Source organism: Camelus bactrianus, chromosome 4 (assembly GCF_048773025.1).
Source record: "Camelus bactrianus isolate YW-2024 breed Bactrian camel chromosome 4, ASM4877302v1, whole genome shotgun sequence".
Taxonomy (NCBI): Eukaryota; Metazoa; Chordata; class Mammalia; order Artiodactyla; family Camelidae; genus Camelus; species Camelus bactrianus.
In genome coordinates, this window is record NC_133542.1 from 24173511 (window position 1) to 24197675 (window position 24165).

Genomic DNA, 24165 nt, shown 5'->3' on the forward strand with positions numbered 1-24165 from the left:
TGTAATAATGTCTGTATGTTCTGTTAAAAATTTAAATATATGCTAAATTCATAATGATAAATTATTTTTTTTTCCAGTCCTGGTTTATGTGTATCTTTAGAAAACTCCAAAATAACATAATTTATTTCACATGTAACCTTCCATGGCATTGCTCTAATTTATTTACTTAGGCTGTGGTCCATCCTGGGATATAGTAAGCACCCAGGAGATGCTGGGGAGTGAGCTTGTTAGACCAGTGACTAAGGAGCTGTAGTGGTTGGCCGCACGGACTGAAAGCCAGACCACCTGGGTGGGAGCCTTCTCTTTGCCTCTTTCAGGCTGTTGCCTGTGACCCTTGCAAGTTTTATAATCTGTGCCTAGTTTCTCCTCGACGAATGGAAGTAATAATAGCACTTACCTCTAGGGTTGGAGTGAGAGTCACATACGTATTATGAGAATTGAGTATACGTGTGTGTGGAGCCCAGTACCAGGCACACACATGTTAAGTGTTGCCTGTTGTGTTCATTATTGTCATAATGAACAGGAGAGAAGAAGCTGGCAGAGAGATGTCTGACTGCTGTGGACACTGATTTTTTTCTTGAGGTTCTCTCTTTGCATTAGGCTGCCTGATGTAGTTCTTCGGAGATGTTTACCTCATCCTAATCCTTACTCACAGTCTTCCCAGGACTTCCATTTTCAAACAGACGAACTCAGGTTCCTTGGCCTGGCAGTTAGCAGTGGGTGGACAGAAGCCTGCTTCATCTGCGGAAGCCCTTCTCCCACCCTGAGGGCTCTCCAGTAAATCCTTTGGTCACTTAATCCCTCTGGTCCCCGCTTGCTCCTCTGTAACAGGGGCTGCCTGGGTCGGGGGTTGTTGCTGGGATTGTTTGAGCTCATGAGCAAGGTTCCTTCCTCCTACAGTATAAAAGCTGGTCTCTGCCTTTAACCTCCCCCTGGTTTTTACATCAGGTGTCTATTATGTGCACTTCCGTTTCTGAGTTAGTGGCTATAGGGGAATCCAAGAACTTGAACTTCAGATTTCATTGCCCATAGAAATCTATATATAGATTGCAGTCTGAAGGTTGGGTAACTGAAGTGTGTTTACTGATGAACGCCAAAATGACTACGGGAAGTAGTCAAGAACCTTTTCAAACCAACCGACAGAAGAAGCAATCAGCCATGACTTTAAGTGTGGGGTTTTGGAGCCAGTTAACTTCTGGGCCTCAGTTCCCTCGTCTGTAAGATGAGGTGAATAATAATGCCTTTATATTAGAGATACTTTTGTAAAGATTAAATGAGATAATTAACATAAAGCATTTGGCACTGTGCAGGTGATTGTCTTCATCACTATTCTTAACCATGAGGTTCGAATGCTTCTCAGCATTTGTCCCTGAAAACATCCTTTGAGGAAGCCGTTGCTAAAGTGACAAATGACTTGCTAAGTGACAAATCATACTACAGGCCTGTACACTTTTAATAGTCGACTTTGGGGACAAAACACAAGAAAGGGAAGAAGGAAGAATTAACCAGCCTTATAACAGTGTTCATCCTCATCTGAAATCTTTTGTCATTTATACTGTCCGGTATTTTTTAAAATTATGATTATTTGAAAAAATAATTTCATGGTAAAGTCATATGTGTACATTATGTTCATTTATTTCTCAGCAACCCTGTGGGATTGCTGATTTTCCCCCTACTTTTAACAGTTCCCCAAACTCACAGTGGTAAAGTTGGAACTTAAAATCTGGTCTTCTGTCTTCAAGTCCTGTTTTCTATTCCCTGTTTCAGTTTGTGGCTGGGCCCCATTTACCTCTTCAGAACCCTGATAATGCTCCTTATAAAAATCCGCTACTGCTTCCCTCAAACTGACTTGAATCAAGAGTCCATGGAAATGGCTTTAAGAATCCATCCCCCTTGCCTGTTTATATCACTTGGGATGTCCTGCTTTCTTGTGGCTTATTTCAGTCCCACGTAACTCACGACTTAGGTTAACCTCACTTCTCCTTATTTTGAAATATTCTTTCATCATTCTGGCCTGTGTAATGCTCACTGTTACTGTCTTCATTTAACCCGGCCTGGCCCAGAGGCACGTCCTTTGCAGTACACTTTCGTGTGGGTGTATTTTCTGTACATCTTAATTACACACACGTTGAGAGAAGAACCTCTTACACTTTCTCTCATTATAGTGGTGTGTTCTGTGGCTCATACTAAGTGTTTGGGGGGGGGGAGAATGAATGAATGATTACATGCCGTCCGTGTGTGCACAAGAGAAAAAAGATGTCAACGTCACGAAGGAGAGAATAACTTTTGTTCTGTTTCACAACGAGAACCATCACTTCCAGTTCTGTTTTGACTCCTGGGAAACTGTCTTAACAGGTCGATTATCTTTTCTCCTTTTTAAAAGGAAAATGGAAGTGTAAACAGGAAGTTTTTATGTATGTAATTGAACCCTGAATGGCTGACTTAAATGGTAATTCGATTTATCAGACAAAATATTGTGACTAAAGATTTAGCACATGTTGCCCTAGGAAAAGTACTTACACATCAAAGCAGATTACAGTCTTGCCTGCTTGTCAGAGATACGTCTCTTATCCATACAATTTTATATGGCGACAGGCTTCAGATATAATTGAGAGTTTTCCCTTCTTCAGAATTTTAGGGAAGCGTCCAGCTAGTTTTCCTGATGGTAATAGTAGTTTACTCAGCGTAGTCCCGCTTTTAATTCTTGTGTACGCCTTTCTAGCTGTTTAGCTATACAGCTGTTTCTCATTCCCCGTGTGGTGAAGTCTGAGTAACTAGCTCAGGACCGGTCTCTCAGATCTCCTTCTGTTGAGGACTGTGTCTGCTGTGGCAGAAGTGAGGAGGAAAGTTGAGCAGTTGGGTAAGAAGTCGCCCATTCACACCCTGTTCCCCTCACTTACATGTCATCCTGCTTTTCCGCTGTGAATGAATTGTCTGTAAGTGTGTATACACCTGTTTTTGTACTATTCTAAGTGGGGTGGGGACATATTATACATGCAGATGTGTAGCTTATGGCTCCTTTTAGGACCTGTTGCAAATAACAAGCATCTTACTTTGTCAGGCCTGATGAAAGAAGGGGGCTTGCGGGCTCAGGGAACTGGTCCCCAGTCTTCGAGGACAGTCCGTCCTGGGGCTCAACAGCGCCATGAAAGCCAGTCCTTTCTCCCTGCACGTCCATCCACGGTGTCAGCTTTTCCCCACGACTCCTATTCCTCATAGTTCTGGAATGACCGCTGACCGCAGCTGGGGTCACGCACCACTTCCTTCACATGCCGTTGGGAGTCAGCTGTCTAAAAACCCCAAACAAAAGTCCTGAGATTCTTCCTGAATGAACCAGTGCAGATCATGTGCCTACTCCTGAGTTAGGGACTGTGGCCACGGGGATAGAGTTGTACTGGACTTGAGTCATTCAGACTCCATTGTTGGAACTACTCATTCATTGCAACATTACAAATTACCACAAAACTTAGCAACGTAATAGACATTTACTATCTCACAGTTTCTGTGGGTCAGGAATTTGGGAGCCGTTTAGCTGGGTGGTCTGGCTCAGACCCTTGTGCAGTTGCAAGCAGACTGCCTGTGAGGGCTGCGGTCATCTGAAGGCTTGACCGGGGCTGGAGGATGCACGTCCAGGATGCGTTACCCAGACGGCTATTGGCAGGAGGGTTTATTGCCTCTTCACGGGGCTGCGTGTGTATCCGCGTGACATGGTAGCTGACTTCCCCCAGAGTGGGTGATCAAGAGAAAGAGCAAGGAGGAAGCCCCAGTGCCTTCTTCGGACCTGCCTGTGAAATTGCATGTCACCATTTGTTTGTTATTAATCATATCACCAGGTCCAGCCCACACTCAGGATTCCCTTCTTGAAGGAAGGGATATTACAGAGTTTATGAACACATTTTAAAATCACCACCCAAAGTGGAGGCACAGAGTGGGAGCGAGAGCAAAAGAGAGAGCTCTTTGAGGCAGCACGGGGCGGGGAGACTGGACAGTCTAATGAAAATCTGAGTTTGTGTAAAGGAGTGAGATGAAGATGGATGTTAGGTGAACAACCAGCAGGTGCCCCCTGTACTCAGTAAAGTGCTTCTCTCACTTCAGTTGTGTGGCTAGACAATAATAGAATCACATCTCAGAATGGAGTACGCACGATCCACACGATCATGGCAGATGTGGAATGTTACTTATTTAAACAAATACTTCTCTGTGGTACTGGGAAAGAGCGTTGGTGTGGGTATTCCAAATAGAGGGTAACTGGATTATTGGCATTGGCATTGGGATTTGTCAGTTTGTTAGCACATTGACCTTCCTATTCGTTATGCCTGACTCTGACCAGTAGATCAAGGTTTGGGGTTTGAAAATCCTGGCAGGTTTTGAGACTTTATCTGAAGTAAAATTGATTATGTCCTGTAGAGTTATAAGTGCAGGGAATACATGCGTGATAACAACACTTTGGTCTAGTGCATTAGACTTTTCAGCCTTTTCTTACTACACTTGATCCTCATGGCAAACTCATGGTTGGCAAGTTGTATTTTCTTTTTTTTTTTTTTCCCAAGACAGGAAAATTGAGGTTGAGATGTTTGGTAGTATATCCAAATTTATACAGCTAGGCAGAAAGGAAGTTACAACTGAGCTCTGCTTACCCTAAACGCGCCTGGCTTTTTCTGTTTTACGCACATGACTGATTGCCTGGAAAGAGCAGGGGTAGAGAGGACACACAGTGACAGTGAGAAAGTCGTCAGGCATTGATCACCTTTCTCAGCAAAGCCACAGTGTTGATCATCTTACAGTGATGGTGCAGCCTTACCTCGATGTCATGATCCTAAATGTCCAGTGGCAAGCTTGGCTCCCATGTATGTACAGTTCACAGAAACCATGATGAAGTTCCCTTTTCTTTCTTGCTTTCTATCTCCCTGGATGGAAACTATAATGAAAAAGGTTGCTAGCTCTAACCAGAATGAAAATGTTTAAAATACTGTGGTAATTTTACTTATATAAACATTAAGGAAAGGTAAAAGCTGATATATGGAATATTTGTTTTTGATGAAAGAAAGTGTGGACAATATAGACAAAGTAGGTGTAGCTCTCTGGCCTTGGCAGCTTTTCCATGCAGGTCTTTGGTTTCAGAGTTGAGAACATTTTCTCTGTGTACCAAATCAAAACATGAATCTTTGGAGAAACCGGTCCTGATGTTTAGCCCCAGAAGGGACAGAGCGTGAGCCTTCAAGGCAGTCCTTGGAGGAGGAGGGGCAACAGAAAGGCATGCAGGGGCCTGGGCTGGTGATTGTCTCTAAGCTGTAAGCCAGAAAGAGGAAGCAGGAGTGCTTTGGAGCCCTTTGATTGGTTTTGATTAGTCAGTTACACACAACTAAATTCTCAGATGTTGTGTATTCACTGAATTGTTGGATGCATTTTTGTTCTCTGGATATTTTGTTAAACTAGAGATATGCTACTGGATAGATACGCTGAAGATACTGGAGGTAGTAGACATATGGGAGGAGTGAGAACATCTAATATTTGATGGAGGAGAATTTAATCCCATTTAAAATTTAGAAAGTTTGCTTAAGGAAAGAGATTTTAAATAGTGGATTTTAGAATAGTTTTAATTACTTTTGTAGCCCTTAGGTAAGAAGGTGATGTTCAGAAGTCACGGCCACATGCTGTGGATAAATTGTTGGATAAATTTAGCGTGTTTGGTGTTTTCTGAGTGCCCCTCTGTTGGCCTGTCTAGGACCAGGGGGGTCTGGGCATCGCCATCAGTGAGGAAGACACGCTCAGCGGGGTGGTCATAAAGAGCCTCACGGAGCACGGGGCGGCAGCCAAGGTGAGGCACCCCCACTCACTGTCAGGGGGTCGGGGGGGGTGGATATTCCTGTAAAAGCACTTTAACCCTTCCATGTTTCCACCCAGGATGGGCGGCTCAAAGTTGGAGATCAGATCTTGGCTGTCGACGATGAAGTTGTTGTTGGCTATCCTGTTGAAAAGGTACTTTCCCACAAGAAAGCAGGTGGTACTGTGAACCCATCCTTGGTCATGGCTAAATTGTGCATGTGTGTGTGTCTGTGATCACTCATAGGAAATCAAAGCTGTGTAGCTGTATTAGATAGATATCTGTAAGGAAGAGAGGAGATTATGTGGAAGTTGTTTAATTTCTTTTTTCTGTTTTCCAATAAGGTGATGTTAAGGTATTTTCTTACCTGATAAATTCAGCATTCAGTGTGCATTTCTGATAAATATCATTGCAATTTTCCCTTAGGAAAACTTGGAGCTTCTAAACAAAGGTCAACTTAGTATCAAAACTAAAGGAATATTTTTTTTAAATGAATGTTTGCTCCCATAAATATCCCATATACATATATATATATATATATATATATATATATATATATATATATATATATATCTTTATAAACAGATTTTGAGAGTCAGCCATTAAATGTAAACTCTTATTGGAGTTAAACAGTTACTTGTGCCTGAGTTTCTCCCTCCTCAAAAGCAATCTTAATACTGCACTGACTAGGAGTCTCACCTGAAGCCCTTTGTAAGGGCTAGGGAAAAAGCTGTTTTCCTCTTGAGGTTTGGTGTGCCGGCATTTCCACTTCTACCCTGGCCAGCAAGACGCTTAAACCATTTATTAAATTCAGTTTTAGTCATTGTGTGGGTTTGATCCTTTACCCCACACATGCATGTTTTAGCTTTCCTTTTGGTTTGATTCTTCTGTTACATAGTTTTCTTACCTTGCTTGTAGTATGTATGAGTGTTTCCATTTTATTAAAGATGTTTGTGTAAGCCATGTCATGTTCTCTGTGGAATCAGAAGTGGATGAATCACCCCATATTTCTTCTAAGGTTGTGGGGATCTAGGAAAAAAGTGGATGGTATTAATTAGAAATATAAAATGTTGAAAGCCTTTTACTTATATAAGGAAGAATATGGTCAGAACTAGACTTACAGTAGAAATTAACTGTGGCCTTAATATTAGGGAATTGGAGAAACTAGGAAGAAACTGCCACCATTCTTTCTTGACCTCTCAATCACAGGTCCTGACAAGGAAAGAATGTACCTCTGACTCTTCTCTCAGCCACAGATAGTTACAGATTCCAGCTATGATTGTGGCTATTTGTACAAGTCTACTAATTTGCCTTTAAATTTTATTTACCCTGTGCACCAACCTTCTGCCAGTTTATTAGCCTTTTGAAAGCAGCGAAGACGACAGTGAAACTTTCTATTCGTGCTGAGAATCCAGACTCCCAGGCCATTGTTCCAGCAGCTGCTACAGCCAACGGAGAAAAAAAGAACAGCTCCCAGTCTCCGATGGTCCCACTGTCTGTCTCCCCGGAGCCGGAGACCGTCCGAAGTAAGGGCTGGTCTCTCGCTGGTCCTGCATGTATGGCACATTCACACGCAGTAGCGGATCCCTACTTCGGGGCCACCTGCCTGTATGTAGCCCACTATTTGAAACGCCATAGTCAGGGAATCCTTTGGTGAAAGGATGGCATAAAGAGAGGGTCTCCTGAAGAAAGAATACTGGACAGTTAGGGAGGTTAAAACCATTTATGGAAATTTTCTCATTTTTTAATTTTAAGTTGGTCCTTAAATAGCATTGTCTATAAAAACTATAAATTGGTAAATGGAAGCATAACATGAAAGAAAATATCTTACACCTGCTCTTACCATTTCAGGAGCAAGAAAATAGTCTACCTCTAATTCCTAACAAGAGAACATCTTTTCTAAAACTAATCTATCAAGTATCCCAGCTTTCCCCAAATACGCTGTTTGCTGTGTGCACTTTGGTCTATCAGAGAACGTGTGATAGGAAGACTGTCACAAAACAAGGTGTGAAAGTACAGCCTCCTTATTTTCTTATAATCTCATCTTACTCATTTAATTCTGAGCGTAGATGCACCAGGTTTTAGTATCCAAGTTTATAAAACATTGAGCAAGACACAAGGAGAGACACTGCAGGTGGGTCTCGCTTGATGTCTTAGAAGCTCGGGTGTTAAATCCAGGTGCACGTATGCTCAGATTTGATTACCCAAGAAGAGAAACTTTAGGATGGGGTGAAGAAGAAAGCCAGATCAAACATAAGAAGCCCTGAAAGGCAGGCGCCATAATCCAAGTTGCTGATGTCCTTTGTGTTTTATGGTCCTCCTGAATGTGAGGTTCCCAACGCATCTCACCGTGCTGAGTTTTACAAATCGTCATTTCATAAGTTTGGTTGGTTCTAACAACATGCAAAATACCAAAGTGAAACTAGAGGTTCAGTTCAACTCTCTGCTCTCATTCCTTTTACATATTATCTCCTTAATTTAAAAAAATACAAAATAGTGCAGAAAATAATTTAACAGGGAATTTCGTGTCCGTGACCTTAAGTTAACAATGGTGATTTAATTACCCGCTTGATAGTTTTAAACACAGCTAAAAGACTGAGGCAGAACTGAAGGCTTCTTTGTCCCCAGATGGGCCCATCTTTCTGTCCCATTCTCTATCCCATCTATGGTGAGTCTAATATATATGCCTTCGAATCAATTTTTATTTGTATTTCACTTCATTTTCAACTTTTAGGTACAAGCAGGTCGTCCACACCAGCGATCTTTGCTTCCGATCCCGCCACCTGCCCCATTATCCCAGGCTGTGAAACAACAATCGAGATTTCCAAAGGCCGAACAGGGCTGGGCCTGAGCATCGTCGGGGGGTCCGACACACTGCTGGTGAGGACGCAGCCAGAGGTGCTTCACAGACACAGAGAGCCCCCTTAGTGGGCCCTGAGAGAGCATTATTAGGGAGACTTCTGTCCCTTTTATGAACTGAAATACAAAGGCTTAGAAAAATGTATTGCTCATTCTTATTTTAATTTGTAGGGCAGATACTCAGCTGGGTACTGGGATTTTCATTTTGAGTAAGCTAATACTGATTTAATACTCATTTATTCATGTGATTGTGACCTTTAGGTTCAGAATATTTCATTAGTTTACCATCTATTTCCATCTTTTAATTTCCTTCCTACTGACTGGATACCCATGGGTTACACCCACCCTGAGAGGAATTTGAAAAATTGGATAATTTGAAGACAGAATTTTCCACAGTGTCAAAAATGCTTTTAAAGTCTAATCATTCCATTTGTGGATATGAAAGGTGATGAGTTGACGTTTGTCTCTTACATACGTGTGTGTGGGTGGTTTATATATTTTATAATTTCTTTCTTTAGACTTACCTGTCATGAGAACGAGGTATAAGCTTCTTTGAGTCTTTAGGAAAAGGTGTCTTGTTACACTTCTCTTTGACTTGGGATACGTGACTCATGTATGGATGCAGTGCGTGTGTAACCCTTAGCACTGCCTGTAAAAGTGCGGTGTGTTTCGACTTTCTGTTCACCGTTCGTGGAGAGAATAGGATCAAGCATAGGTGTGTTTCGTTTGAGCCCTTAGGGAGCCATCATTATCCATGAAGTTTATGAAGAGGGAGCAGCATGTAAAGACGGAAGACTCTGGGCTGGTGATCAGATTTTAGAGGTACAGCATGCTGTGCGTTTGGCCTGGGAGGGTGGTGTATGTGTGTGTCCTTTTTCCTCCCTCCCCCTCCTCCCCCTCCTCCTCCCTCCCCCTCCTCCCCCTCCTCCCTCCCTCCCCCTCCTCCCCCTCCTCCCTCCCTCCCCCTCTCCCCCTCTCCCCCTCTCCCCTCCTCCCTCCCCCTCTCTCCCTCCTCCCTTCACTTTACTCAGCTCACCTGGTTCCTCACTGTCTGGTTCTGTGCAGGTGAATGGAATTGACCTGAGAAAGGCCACGCATGATGAAGCCATCAATGTCCTGAGACAGACACCACAGAGGGTGCGCCTGACGCTCTACCGAGATGAGGCCCCATACAAAGAGGAGGACGTGTATGACACCCTCACCGTCGAGCTGCAGAAGAAGCCGGGGAAGGGCCTGGGCTTGAGCATTGTTGGTAAAAGGTATGACTGAACAGGGCACAGGCAGCGACCTCTTGGAAAGGACTGAATTTAAATTCCTTTAATAGTCCTAGCAGTCGCAGAAGCCTTCTCAGCCGCTCCTGTTCTGTAGGTAGCTGTTGTCGGCCCGCACAGTGGTAGAACATCAGAAGACAGTGGTTATGCACTTTTTCAGTCAGTGTTTTGAGGGATTGTGAAGGTTCCAGACAAATAGCAATTTGACACAATGAGTACCTGCTGTGTGCCAGGAAATACATGAGCTTCTGGGGAATAGAGTTGAATAAGACATGGATCCTGACCTCAGAAAACTCAGTTTGGTAAATGAGAATTAAATACATTCTTTCAGCAAAGTCACCTGTTGATGAGAGACAGAAACTCATTGGGGGGAACCTACGAGAAAAGGACCACGTGACTGCATTAAGGGAAGTAGGTTAGGAAAGTATCCTTCAAAAGAGGTGTGCAAGACGAAGCTAAAAGTGATGTATGAGAGTTGGTCCCACTATAGGGGTAGAGGGCATTCTCGAGAGGAGGATCAGCATGAACAAGAGCACACCGTCACAGGGAACAGAAAGTGTACATTAAGAGGCCGGGGTGGTAGATAGATGAATATACGTAAGTTAAGTGCCTAAGTTATTTCAGTGTGTGTGTATAGGTAATGTTAGAAATATATGCTCCAGTAAGTCCCAACACCTTTATTCTGAAGATGAGAAAGCAGAGTATGAGATGGTGGAAAGACTCGTTTGAGGTCATGACCATCGCAAGATGTTCAACTTTCACTGAAAGATACAGTTATCTTTCAATGTCAACAAGAAGTTGTTGGGTTATTTATAGTTCCATCGAAGGAAGATTGGAGTAAGATTACTACTTACTCATTTTGTGTAAACCTATTGTTGTATGAAAGTTAGATCTGTAATGATTTAAAATAAGAGGCTTCACAGCAATGACATTTAAATTTTGAATAACAAATAGTTTCGGTTTAAGATACGTATTTGTTATTTATTGTCAGCAATGTTAATGACATTGATGATAATAGCGACATATTTATGTAGGCACAGATCAATATCAAGTCTTTATTATGGTGTAGAAAGAACAAGACATTGAGCTCTCAATGACTGGCTCAAGTCTCATTTTTGCTGTGTGGTAGCTGTGTGGCCCATAAAGTGAGGATAATAGTAGCCACTTCTGCTCACAGTGTGTAACTGTTGAATAAGTATGCTTATGAAAGATACGTCTAATCTGTGAAATATGATAAAGACATAAGATTATATTAAAAAATTATTCTCCTAGTTGCCCCACTGTTGCTGAAAACAGTAAAACTTTTAAAGTCATAAAAATAGAAGTAAAATTTTCACTTGATAAATGTTAGCCTTTCGTTAAATAAGCATTGCATTACAGTTGAGAAAAAGTGCTAATGTCGAAATTCAAAATTCCATTTGCAGAAATGATACTGGAGTATTTGTATCTGACATTGTCAAGGGAGGAATTGCAGATGCTGACGGAAGGCTCATGCAGGGAGACCAGATACTGATGGTGAACGGAGAAGACGTCCGTCATGCCACCCAGGAAGCCGTCGCGGCGCTGCTCAAGGTAAAAGTCAAGTGCCCCAAGCAGCCGTGTGTAACGGTGTAGGAAAGAGAGTTTAACAGGGAGCTGCCACGTCAGATAAGTCCTGACTGCTCTGCATTTAGTGTGTTATCTCAAAGATGCATTTATGCATTAGATGCTGTGTTTCAGTGATTGCTCTCTAAGTAACAGATCTATGATTAGCTATTTATTATATTGGTATATATTTATTTAGCAGTAATAAGAATTTTGAACTGAACATCTGTGATCTTAGTAAATCTTCTTACCATAAAAATGAATCTCTTGAAAAAAGGACACATATTCAGGCCACAAAGGAGAAACCAAAAAAATGTAACCTCAGTCCCCCATAATTATATTTGGATTTATTCTTACGACCTCTGGTTTAAGTGAAGACCATCCCTGGCACGGGTGCTCTTTGAAGGGGACTCGGCGGAGAGGCAGGAGGTCATACGAGGCAAGAAGGGCACCTCTGGAAGTCATGCTTCCTGGGCTGTCCTGTCCCAGCCCTTCCTTATGCCCTGTCTGGCTGTGCTGAATTGGACATCTTTAGACTTCCCCAGAGATGAAGAGTATGGAAGAAAGATTTTACCCTTGTTGAACCAGAGAAGAGGATGTTTGGTTCACATCTTACTCTGATTCAAAACTACTGAACTATTTAAAGTTTGGCATTTAAAATCATAGTTGGACGGGTCATCCTTATGAAGGTGATTTAGTGCAGATTTACCTGGCAGTACCTTCAGCAATTATCCTTGTTGTTTTTTTCAGCCATTATAAGGCCCCCATCCCAAGGTATCACTGCTAGGCTTAAGTACATTTTGCATTATGAAATCTACTTCCTCCCAAGTAAATGCTCCATGAAGAATCATCTTCTGATTGGAAAGGAGAGCCAGTCTCATTGTAAAAATAAATTGTAAAATACAGAATAGTCAGTTAAAAATGCAACTCTTGGAGCTTGAGGCGTATTTCCAAGGAATATTCCAGTTTCTAGAGAGGATGTGTCTTCCTACAAGAAAATAGAGCAGTGCTTATTACCTCCTTGTTTTCCCTTACCTGGCATGTGTTTTTATGACCTGAAGCGTAGAAGTGTTTTACAGAGAAACTAGCCACCATCAGTACCCATGCCGTGTGGCACATGTTAAGTAACATTAGCCTTCAGGGCAGCGCCCCCGCAGCAGTAAAAATACACATTTCTCACGTGCTCGTGGGAGCCTTTTCAGTGGCTAAACTCCACGGAGCGATTTTCAAGGGAGCATCTTGTTATTAACCTCTGTGATTTGCATAAGACCCGGTATGTACATATAAATGTAGTTATTCGTAAAGTCACACTTAAAAGCTGTCCTTTCGTCTTAGAGTTACCAATTTTCAAAAAATAAAATGATTACAGTTCCTTAAGGAGAAGTAACTTCCTTTTGGAAACAAAAGCAACAGTTAACCCTGTAAGATAGATACCTCTCAGAGATAAAGATGGAAACATCCATAGAATAACATAAATAATTTTAGAACAAGTCAAACCACCATTTAAAAACCCCGTTCGGCGGTCTCTCATGACAGCCTTAAATAATTGTATAACTTTGCAGTTTGTAGCCGCTGCTGCCTGTTCTTGTTTTGATTTAGTCAGTGTTCCCTTGAAAATCTTGTGTAAATAATCCTCATTACACAAGAAAACTTTATGCACAGAAGGTTCATTGCAGTGTGGTTTGCAATAATAGAAAAACTGGAAGCAACACAGTTGCTACTTTGTGCTAGGCACACTCGTAAGCATTGCATGTGGGTTATTTTATCACAACGGCCTGTAACAGTCTCCATTTGTAAAATGCAGAGTAAAAGACTTATCAACGTAGACGCATCTGGTAAGGTCACACTGCTAGCAAGTCACATAGTCTGGATTAAACCCATGTGTTTGACTCCAGAGCCCGGGTCCTCAAACAGCTCGTTGTGTTCCTCCTGCCTGAGACTGTGCAGCATTCCTTGTGTGCCTCTGATTTGTGTGCGAAGAGCCACAGGGAAATCGTGTTAAGTCCTTGGTCTGTGTGTGCAGCCGTGTGGCTCACTGAAGTATGTACAGTCGCTCCATGTGTGGCGAGAGAGCTCGTACCCAGTTTACCTGAGGGCCTCCGCTATGGAGGGCAGAACGGATCAGTGCCGTAGTGGTAATTTTATTGTTTTTGTTTTGTTCGTTGAAATCTGAGTGATTTAGTTTATTTGGCCTGTCTAAATTAGTGTGTTTTATGAGCTAATTGCTCAATTCTCAATGTCTCTTGCTTTGGCAGAAACAGGCTCCATGTGAATCATTAGGTGGTAAGACAGGCGCTAGTGGTGCTGCTGCTGCTTGTTGTTAATTTTTTTTTTTTTTTACTAGTTTTAATGTTTTAGAAAAACCTCTTTCCACAAAGGATTGGTGGCAGCCTTGCCTATGGAAATTCCACAGGGAAGATGCCTTTCGAAAACTCAGTCTTGACAAATAAAATATATTCCTAGAGCTGAGTGTAGCATTTCGTTTAAACATTTCCGCAAAACCACCTCTCCCACAGTGCTCCCTGGGCACAGTGACCTTGGAAGTCGGAAGAGTCAAAGCTGGTCCGTTCCATTCAGAGAGGAGGCCTTCTCAAAGCAGCCAGGTGGGTAGCTGTGGGGTTCATCGGGGCAGTGCAGCCCACATGCCAAAAGGAACCCAAAGGTGGCCTGACTGTGGGTCTGTCCAGGTTGGTGCACGCAGACCTGGCTCCCTGACCCTTGGCAGAGCGGCCGAGGTGCCGAGTGTGGGTTGAGGGTGGGCGTGTGAGCATGGTGTGACTCTTGAGTAGTTTGTGAGTCATTCAGAGGAACTTAATTCCAAACACTTCCCTTTTCTGGCATAATTCTTATTCCATAATCTCAATAGTGAACCCATTACTATATGTAAAGCCTACCGAAATAATATATTTTTAAAGTACTTTGTAACAAACATTTATCAGTCGGTATTCAACTAGAAAAATCCCATGTAGGGGAACTGAAGAAGCTCACCACCACGTGTAAAAATACGGAGTGAGGTAGTTGGAGTCTGTTGGCAAGCCCCTGTCCTCAGCCTCGTCTTCTGCTGACAGAAGCCCGTTTCTGTCTGCCTGTCCTTAATGACCCCTTAGTCACACCTAAATGACTACCATTAGTTTCCCATTGACTGGCCTTAGTTCTACAGTTAAGTCCCCATCTATGTACAACATGAGGTTCAGTTTAGAGAAGATTAGCTTGAATGAGATTAGGAAAATCCACTAAAATTTTAGCTAGGTTGGAATCAATTGCATCCATTCTTTTAGCTTCAATTTATTCATGTCACTGTGCAAATTTTTCCTTCAAGGAGAAAAGAAAAAAAAACTCAGTAGAAACTGTTTATATTGCCTTTCAAATTATCAGACACCACTGTTGCTTAACAGGTATTTCTTTCTAGGTACATTAAAAGAATCCTGAAATAAATAGGTTTTAGGGAGTACCATTACTTCCCAAACTTTCTAAAACAGCTGTTATATGTTTATAGATGAGCGAAGGCAGCCTTTCGTCATTCACTTTTCCACTCTCGGGATCCAGTACATCTGAGTCACTGGAAAGTCACTCAAAGAAGAATGCATGTAAGATGGTTTGATGTTTTAAGCATAATTTATTGGTTTGAATTTTGGCCATCAACACTGATTTTTTTTTCCCTGTTTTAATTTACCTCTGAAGTGCTCTTTCCTCTAAATCATCCCAAACCCTAATAGAGGTGCAAAGATGAGGGCCAGCAGAAACTCAGAACAGCATGGAGGGGGATCTAGGGCTGCATTTCCCATGTGATGTTTTCCCTATGAGACACACTAAACATTAGAAGCAGGATTCTGTAATTTTTTTCTTACGAAGCAGATTGGTGTCTTTGATTTTTACTCCCTTTTTCTGTTTAATGTAACACTGATAAATCAGAAGATGGCATTACGTGAAGCCTTCTTTTTCCATGAAGATTGCAAAAAGTCTGATTGAGAAGATTAATCTGATCCTCCTGTGTTTTAATTACATGAAATCATGATGCAGAGGGGTTTTTGGCTTGGAGCACTGGTTGAAAGTTGTTCAGATTGAAGAAACCAGCCATCTGGCAGTCTCTGTTTGCAATGTGACTAATATTCTAGAAATTTAGGCACTTAAGTCCATGGATTCTTTTTAATGCTTCCATGACTTTATTCCTCTCAGCTGCGCACATGCGTCTTTCTATCCAAAGCACATCCTGTCGTTGATTCATTCAGAGTGGATTATGCAGTTGTATAAGCGATGCTCGAAATAAGAAGGAAGAAATGGCATGGTGTGTGCACTCTTCCAGCTGGGAGTCGCAGTGAAGGACAGATTTAATCATGTGTGCTGGAACATTTGAGCATCTCTTTCAGTAAAGTTAGAGTATCTCATTCAGTCTCATCTAGCTCTGGACATCAACTAAAGCTTAAACTAACATTAAAATGTTTTACCAACCATATTTTATTTTTTTTCCCTTTACAGTGGCATCAGAAATACAGGGATTGAGAACAGTTGAAATTAAAAAGGTAACTTGGGAGAGAGAAAACAACATAAACTCTGTCTGCATGTGTGTTTTCCTGTTAAGTTGCCTTCCTATGTTATAGTAGCGTCTGATAAAACACATAATATATTCAAGGGAAATAGCACAGCGCAGTCTTTGCTGACTTTCCTGGTCATAGTCCCTTATTTGAAAAATCACTGTTGGTATATCCTTTATTGCCAGAACTATTAACCCAGCCCCAGACAAAGCAACACTTGCCACGCTGATACGTAAGCCTTTGTCTTCAACAGAAATTTCCTATTCTCCTGAAACAGCCGTGCACAGGAGAGAAAATCTGAGCGGATTTACGGGCTGAATGCTCTTGTAGACCCTTCATACCGCTGTCATTTTACCTGTCACTGCAGCCCTTTCTCTGTGAGAGGCGCTGCGATCTCCATTTTGCCTGTGAAGATCTGGGGATTCACTGAGAGCAGTGGACCTGTCCCAGGTCCCAGTGCTCCTAAGTGTGGGCTTCTGCCTTCGAACACGGGTCTCTCTGGTTCCTTCTCACTTCATCAGTTTGTACTTGCTTTCCCTCAGTCCCTATATCCTGATTTTCATTTAGCCTGTTTTGACCTTTTTTTTTTTTTTTATGTTTCTAAATCACATTAAGGACCTGTATCAGATAAAGTAATGTGGTTTTCCAGGGCCTCGTTTTCCACCCTCACATCTAGAAGATCAGAGTTAACTGTAGAATACCGTGCCAAAGAAACCAAAAGCCAATTAAAAATGTCCCTTTGACCAAAATGTCCCGTCTGTTTGATGGCAGGGGCCTGCTGACTCGCTGGGAATCAGCATTGCTGGAGGAGTGGGCAGCCCGCTGGGCGATGTTCCTATATTTATTGCAATGATGCATCCGAATGGAGTTGCAGCTCAGACCCAGAAACTCAGAGTAAGTTTCACTCATCGCCCTGGTAGCCCTAGCAAATCTGTGGAAAGGTTTTATAGACCCTTTGAATCTGGCCACCTGTTGCAGGCAGTTTGAATTATCTGTATCAACTTTTAAATCGGCTAATACAGCCACAGCAGGGCTTGCTTTGAGTAAAAGATGAGGAAGATGAAAAGGAGGAGAATTAGCTGTTGGTGTGCAGATGCGCAGCTAGTTGGAATGGGGAGTTTTACGGTTGCTTCTTAACATTTTTCACTTGTTTGAAACCTTGTGGAAGAAGTTCAAAGGAAACAAAGTAATTTCGGAAAGTATGGCCAGACTGAAGTGAATTTTTTTCCTTTGCATGTTTTATTGGTTTAAATGCTAATTTAACTTTCTTAAATTGATAATTATCATGTGTGTTACATTTGATGACCAAGTTTGCAGAAGTTTAGTGTAAATATGATTTATATTGCGAAATTGTACAAGACTTGGCTTCAGTATTAAGGGGATTATGCATGTGTGGAACTCTGTGATAGAATTTATGCTAACTGCCCAGTTCTGAAATTACGTGAATCTTCCATTAAAGGAACTCAATCTCTATAAAGTAAAATCCGTACGGCCTTGTGCCTTAAAAATGGTCTCATACCATAACTGCTGTTAACTATTGTCTAAATCAGTAACGATTCAGTCTCCTTTTGATATGTAAGTTTATGACTGACACTTAAAAACTGACCGGACACACAACACAGGGATCAGAAAACTTTTCTGTGAAGGAGCAGATGAATACTTTAGGCTTTGTGGGACATACGTGTCTTTGCTGCAGCTACTCAACTCTGCCCTGTGAAAGTAGCCCGAGAGTCGTATTTGTCTTCAACCAAATTTTATTAACCAGAATAAACAGTGGGCCCTTCTTGACGTGCGAGTCATAATCTGTAAACCCTTGACTTAGAGTCATAGCTAATGTGTATAATAATATTGTCTAGAGAAAGTCTGGTTTCCGAATGGTAATAGATACGTTATTCTTTTACTAGGAAGTACTGTCTTACCCAGGAGAAATGAAGAGAAGGGGGAAGAGTGGTTCCCTGCCCCTTGCCCCAGAGATGATACAACTAAGCCGTTGTATGCAGTGTCTCTCTGTGGTTGCTGCTACTTGGAATGGGAGGTTTCCTTGGGTTCTGTTTTGGTTGCTGATGAGCAGTGTATATGTGACTTGGAAAGTGGGGAAGGAAACTGTGCCACCGTCCGTGGCTGTTGGAGCAGATGGCTGTTCCTCTCTCTTGCAGGTAGGGGATAGGATCGTCACTATCTGTGGCACGTCCACCGATGGGATGACTCACACCCAAGCAGTTAACTTACTGAAAAATGCCTCTGGCTCCATTGAAATGCAGGTAAGACTTTTGTCCCAGCTGTTCAGAATATGAGTAGCTTGACAACACATGAGCTTCCATGTTAAAGTTGTGAAAATGATTAAATCTCCTGCTATTGTTTTATTTACTGCTTCCCTGAAGCGAACGAATACATTGAGAGTTCCAGGAAAGTGCGTAGCAAACACATGCTGTCACGTTTTATCCTGATGCATCTATTATTTCATACTTCGTATCTAAGGGAAAGAATTTGTGGTCTTAGCAGGAAGTGATTAATTGCTGAAATTTTAAGCATGTTCTTGAATTCTAAAGATGTTTTAAAAACAACTGCATTTGAGACCATGTTTGAAAAGCATCAGACAACTTGGTAGAAATTGAATTAGGAGAATATTCTTACTGTCAGTTGAAGAGAGGCCTCTGGACCTTGTGAAATTCCCTCCTCTTTGGTTGCATATATTATGTTAGTAGTAATGATGCTGTGAACAATAAAATATACATTTTAGTCCAAACGCTCTTTTTGAAAGAAAATTACTGATATCTTCCTAGCCACATGAACACGTGTTTTTCTCTGTATATTTCTCGGGTGTGCAGGTGGTTGCTGGAGGAGACGTGAGTGTGGTCACAGGTCATCAGCAGGAGCCTGCCAATTCTAGTCTTTCTTTCACGGGGCTGACGTCAAGTAGTATATTTCAGGATGATTTAGGGTGAGCTCATATATAATGGTTTGTATGTCCCTACCACTCACGTAAGACAGAAATAATAGGAAGTGAGGTACAAAATAGGAAAACCAAGTGTTTCTTTCTCTTCCATAATTATGGCATGGATTTAGTTTATAAAGCTCGGTATGCAGCTAGCTAGACAGACGGACGTGCATGCGTGCATGCCACTATTACTGCATTTTCAGCTCTGAGCTTTTTGAGTTTCTGGGGGTCAATCTATCATTTAAAAAAATTCCAGCATTGCCTACTCATTTATTAAATCATCCTTCTGATTAAAAAACTTCACAGTTACCCAGAACTTGAGCACAAAAGAGTCAGAACACAGAGAGAGAAGAGAGGAGCATATTAGAATTTTTTAAGTAATTTGATGCAGCTTTTATATTGCTTATCCTTGATTTTTTCTCTGAGCTTGGGAGTGCTGACATTTATGACTTACTCCACCTGTAGCCTCTCACTTTAGATAAACTGGAAAAAGACCCAGCTAATCTATGCAATGAGAACACGCCATGAATATGTTAGGTTAAGGGTGCTATAAATGAGTAATAGAATTAGGGTGTTAAGTAGGATTTCATTAGATTATGTAAATATAAAATACTTAGCACAGCACGCACTGAGAATTTAAACATCGCCAAATAGCCATGATACACTCGCTTTCTGTAACACAGAAAATTATACCAGTTCTAGGTGGATGTCAGATAATCCATGATGTACAGATTCTGGAGATACATATATAGATACCATATATATATGGATACCATATATATATATATACATATATATACATATATAAATGTAAAAACCCCTTTTTCCTTCTCTTTGCTGTAGACCTCCTCAGTGTAAGTCAATCACGCTAGACCGAGGACCAGATGGCTTAGGCTTCAGTATAGTCGGAGGATACGGCAGCCCTCACGGAGACTTACCCATTTACGTTAAAACAGTGTTTGCAAAGGTAAGCTTGCAAATTTTAACCACCCTCTTTCCCCCTAAACATTAATTAATGGTGGTCAGCAGCTGGCTTATTATTTTATGGCCCGAGGTAACGCCAAATGGTTAACGGTTGATCATTTTCTTTGGGAACTCCCTACAGGAACAGGTCATTCAATATTTTTTTTTTATCCAGTACGAGGTTTAGTTGTCTTTAAGGGGAAATAGGCTCAAATTGAAATTCCATGGGCACTCTTGACAATATATATAAAACTATTAATGAATTTCAGTTAGCCAGTAAGCCCTGATTTTTTTTTTTTTTCCTGTGGAAACAAGTCGCATATGATTGAACGTCTTTTGAAAATAGGACACGTTGAATGTGTGTATGCTGTAGAGCCCTGGCATTTCTTTTTCTCTGCATTTTTTGTTGTGAAATGTAAAATAGGCACAGAAAAGTACATAAAACACATACGCAGAATAACTAATAGGGCATTTATTCTGCAAGTTTCATTTCATTGAATGGAATAGAATAACAACCACTAAAAAAATTTAAGACTCTCCAGCAGCTCTGTCACCTGCCATGAATCAGCTATTTGCAGTCGAGGGATTCCTTAAAGAAAAGAAAACCGTTGGCATACAGTTGTAATCGTGTAGCAATCCCGTTCTATGTTGAGATGTTTAAAGTACAAATAAAGTGATTACAACATTAGTGAAGCTATTATAATCATTTAAATTTGTATAATTATTGTTAATTCATTGTTAAGATAATTTTTTAGAAACTACAAAATTAGACAAAACTTCCTGGAGCAGAGAATCTAGATTCTCAAATTTTAACATTGTGAAGGAGCCAAAACCATATTAAACCTATGAAAGATTTGATACGGGGGCTTTAGATTTGTGCTGTGGTCCTTTAAAGTGCAAACCTGTGGAGGTTTCATTCTATTTTTTTTAATTATTATTTTTAACGAGTTTAAAGTGCTGTATCTACAGCAGTCCAGCTTTAGGCTTAATTTATGAGATTTTTTTTTTTTAAGCTACTGGTATGTCCAAAAATACAAACTGCATTTGCCAGTAAATAGAAGAGTCACGCAGTCCTCTTCCTCAGCCTTGGAACAATTTATTTAAGGCATGCTAGTTAGAACATATTTTAAGAATTTCATCATTATGGATTCCTCATTAACTTTTCCAGATTTTTAATCATATATTTAATTACGTAATTGCCTACTCTAAGTATGCCTTAAGATGGGGTTCTTGTACGAACAGCAGTGTCTGTGTTTAGTCTTAATCATTTAGGGTCCATAAGGAATATGAAGACTCCATCTACCCTTGGGAAGCAAAGAATCAAGCAGCTTAAGCAGCCTTTTCAAAACCACAGAAAGAATGAGAATTAGCAGGACTTGTGCCTTATCCTCCTGCCCTCGTCAACATGCACGTGGGCTTTCGTGCTTCTGCAAACCTTTGGGTTTGGTGACCTTCGTGTCCTTGTCCTATAAAACGGCTTTTGTCCTATGAAACGGTTAATTCTTTGTCTTCTGTCTGTAGGTCTTCTTTACAGGATAAAAAAAAAATCTTGGATTCTACAAAATCATTTCTACTAGGCATATTCCCAAATATTCTTTATTAATTTGAGTTCCCACCAACTGCTGTGCTGAACAGCCAAAAAACCATCCAACTAATCTATTGACTGCTAAATTCTCCCTCCAATTGGAATCTCAATGCTAAAGCCATTTAGGAGAAAGGGTTCCTTTGTGTGTGTTCATCACTGCTTACTGGCCGCGGAGCACCCGTGGCACACTGAGAGTGTTGTGTGTGTCCATGCAGGGCAACTCACATTCTTGTTTGGATCTCTTCATCTGTTGTGTAGCTGCAAGGCAGCGTTTTTTGAGGAGTAAACAAGCCCACTTTATAATTGCAGGGAGCAGCTGCCGAAGATGGGCGTCTCAAGAGGGGTGATCAGATCATTGCTGTCAACGGCCAGAGTCTAGAAGGGGTCACTCATGAAGAGGCCGTTGCCATCCTTAAGCGGACAAAAGGCACTGTCACTTTGACGGTTCTCTCCTGAACTTGCTGCCAGAATCGAGCCATCCCAAACTCCTTGCTCACATCCCATACTGTAAAGAGAATGAAACTGGTCCTGCGGATAACTTTCCCCATGCTGTCTTCATCGGGCTCTTCAAAACTGTAGGGGGAGAAAAGTAATATTTAAGTTGTTTTTCTCATATAGAAATGATTTTCTTACTGACAGCCTAGCATCACCTTCCCATTCTCCTTGCATTTTGTGATGTAAACTCAAAGAGCACGACTCTGCGTTGGCAGATCCCGTCTTTTCTTCCCGAAGATACTGACGTTTTATAATCACATGGGCAGAAATTAATACTGCTGATTAGTAGATAAAGAAAAAATGAATTCAAAAGCTAACCAAAGAGAAACGGCTGCCTGGCATTAAGGTGAAAAGTGAAAGTATAAAATAAAGAAGAAAATCTCAAATTTTATAAACATACATTTTATTCCCCCTCCTCTCCCTGCTTCTAAAACAGAAAAGAAAAAACATTGACTGAAAATCTTTAAAAATACTTTCAGTCTTTAAGAATTTTGAATATTATTAAAAAGTTTCATCTCCTCAGCTCCAACATACACATACTTAGTTTCCTCCTAAGAGGGGCTTCTGAGATTGAGTGAAAAAGCAAATGCAGGAAGTGGTGTCCCCGAGTTTGTACAGAAGCATTTACTGCACCATATTGATGTTCATTTTCACCTGCTCTAAGATATTTTCACCTTCCTATAAGTAAAATGCTGCTGCTGCTCCTTATTGACTGCGGTTTCCCTAGAAAGCAGCTGTGTTAACCGTGGACGAGTGTAGCTCTCCAAGTCTTCAGTGCTGCTTGTGCGGCGTGCAGCACTCAAGATGTGTCACCGTGCTGTGCAGTTGGTTTTCAATTAGTATTAATCTTAATGACAGAGGAAAACAGCAACGTGTTAGTAATTATTTTGGTTGTATGCCATTAGTAAATTGATAGAAAAATAAAGGGGATTAACATAGCTTCATTTCATTGCCCTGTATTAACATCTTACAATACAATAGTTTAAGACTAAGGGAAACAGATGGAGCTGTTTATTGAGACAACTGGTGGGGAATTATCATGTGTTCATTCCCATTTTAGAGCGTGAAACTCCTACATTAGAATATATAAAGGCACTCTAAGTATTATCTATATTTGTAACGAAAGTAGTGTACAGATATTTTATTACAGCACTTTTGTGTAAATGCAGAATTGAAGTGAATAAATAAGACGTTTCATGGTGCACAAAAAAGAAGCAGGCGTATTTTTTTTGTTGCTCATTTTACTGAGGAAAAGCTTTATTATATTGTTCAAGATTTACCATCTAAAATTGGTCTGTATCATGTCTAACTGCACATATGGTGTCCATAGTTACAGTTAGAGGAACTTTGGGCAGCATCATTATGAAAAGCTCGATGTTTTTCACGCCCAGCATTTTTACTAATGCTAAAGATTCACAGACTCCTCACAGAGCAGAGGAAGGAAAACAACACTGAAGAAGGAGACACGTCCTGCTTGAACGTGCTTTTCTGAGATGCGGTTAGTGAAGCAGTATGAGAAGTTGTTCTTTAGAGTAGTCAAGAGCTAACGTGTGTTCAGAGAGAAGAAGTCATGATGAAAATTATTTATAATAGTCTTGAAAAGTCCAGTTTGAACACTGAGCAAAGAAGTGGGGAGCCTTTGTTCTGCCAGTCTTCCCCCTAATTAGCTGATTGAGCACATGCATGCCCTCTGATTCATCTTGTCTGTGAAGGGATAGGTTATTTTATCTCAAAGCTTGTATCAAGTTATAAAATAGAAGACTTCTGGGATTCTTAGACGTACAAAATGAATGGACAAAACCGCACGGTGCAACAACTTGGGAGATATTCTCCCCAACCAACTGCTGTAAACTGAGGTACTTGATGTAATAAAATACATTTCGGTCTCCCAGTGACACATCCAGCTTCCTAGTCACCAGTTAATGGCCCTCCGTCAGGAAGGCCTGCCGAGATCCCCTCGTGGCTGGCTGCTGGAAGCTGAGCCGCCCTCTTCTGTAAGTTGTAACTAGCGAAGATTGTATGGAGGCCACTTGATGGCAGGCCCTAGGGAGGTGAGGGAACCACCCAAATTGAAGTCTGAGTAAATATGTGGAAGTACTCCAGTGAGAACAGCC

The 24165-nt window shown here is 41.2% G+C and overlaps 1 protein-coding gene across 15 annotated transcripts in view; it reads left to right on the plus strand.

The window, feature by feature from the left end:
- The window catches only part of MPDZ (multiple PDZ domain crumbs cell polarity complex component), a 370677-nt gene extending 347412 nt beyond the window's left edge, over positions 1-23265 (plus strand). For 14 of the 15 annotated variants that reach the window (XM_074361559.1, XM_074361558.1, XM_074361556.1 and 11 more), the window contains 15 exons: positions 5726-5818; positions 5905-5979; positions 7176-7350; positions 8559-8704; positions 9422-9505; positions 9749-9942; positions 11379-11526; positions 14055-14141; positions 15035-15125; positions 16015-16058; positions 16842-16964; positions 18227-18331; positions 18899-19011; positions 19852-19975; positions 21866-23265. In XM_074361559.1, the coding sequence (XP_074217660.1) occupies positions 5726-5818; positions 5905-5979; positions 7176-7350; positions 8559-8704; positions 9422-9505; positions 9749-9942; positions 11379-11526; positions 14055-14141; positions 15035-15125; positions 16015-16058; positions 16842-16964; positions 18227-18331; positions 18899-19011; positions 19852-19975; positions 21866-22012 (1749 nt within the window). In that variant the 3' untranslated portion in view covers positions 22013-23265. The remainder of the gene's footprint in view (positions 1-5725; positions 5819-5904; positions 5980-7175; positions 7351-8558; positions 8705-9421; positions 9506-9748; positions 9943-11378; positions 11527-14054; positions 14142-15034; positions 15126-16014; positions 16059-16841; positions 16965-18226; positions 18332-18898; positions 19012-19851; positions 19976-21865) is intronic. The other variant, XR_012506350.1, reaches the window with a different exon arrangement.
- The last annotated feature ends 900 nt before the right edge of the window (positions 23266-24165 follow it).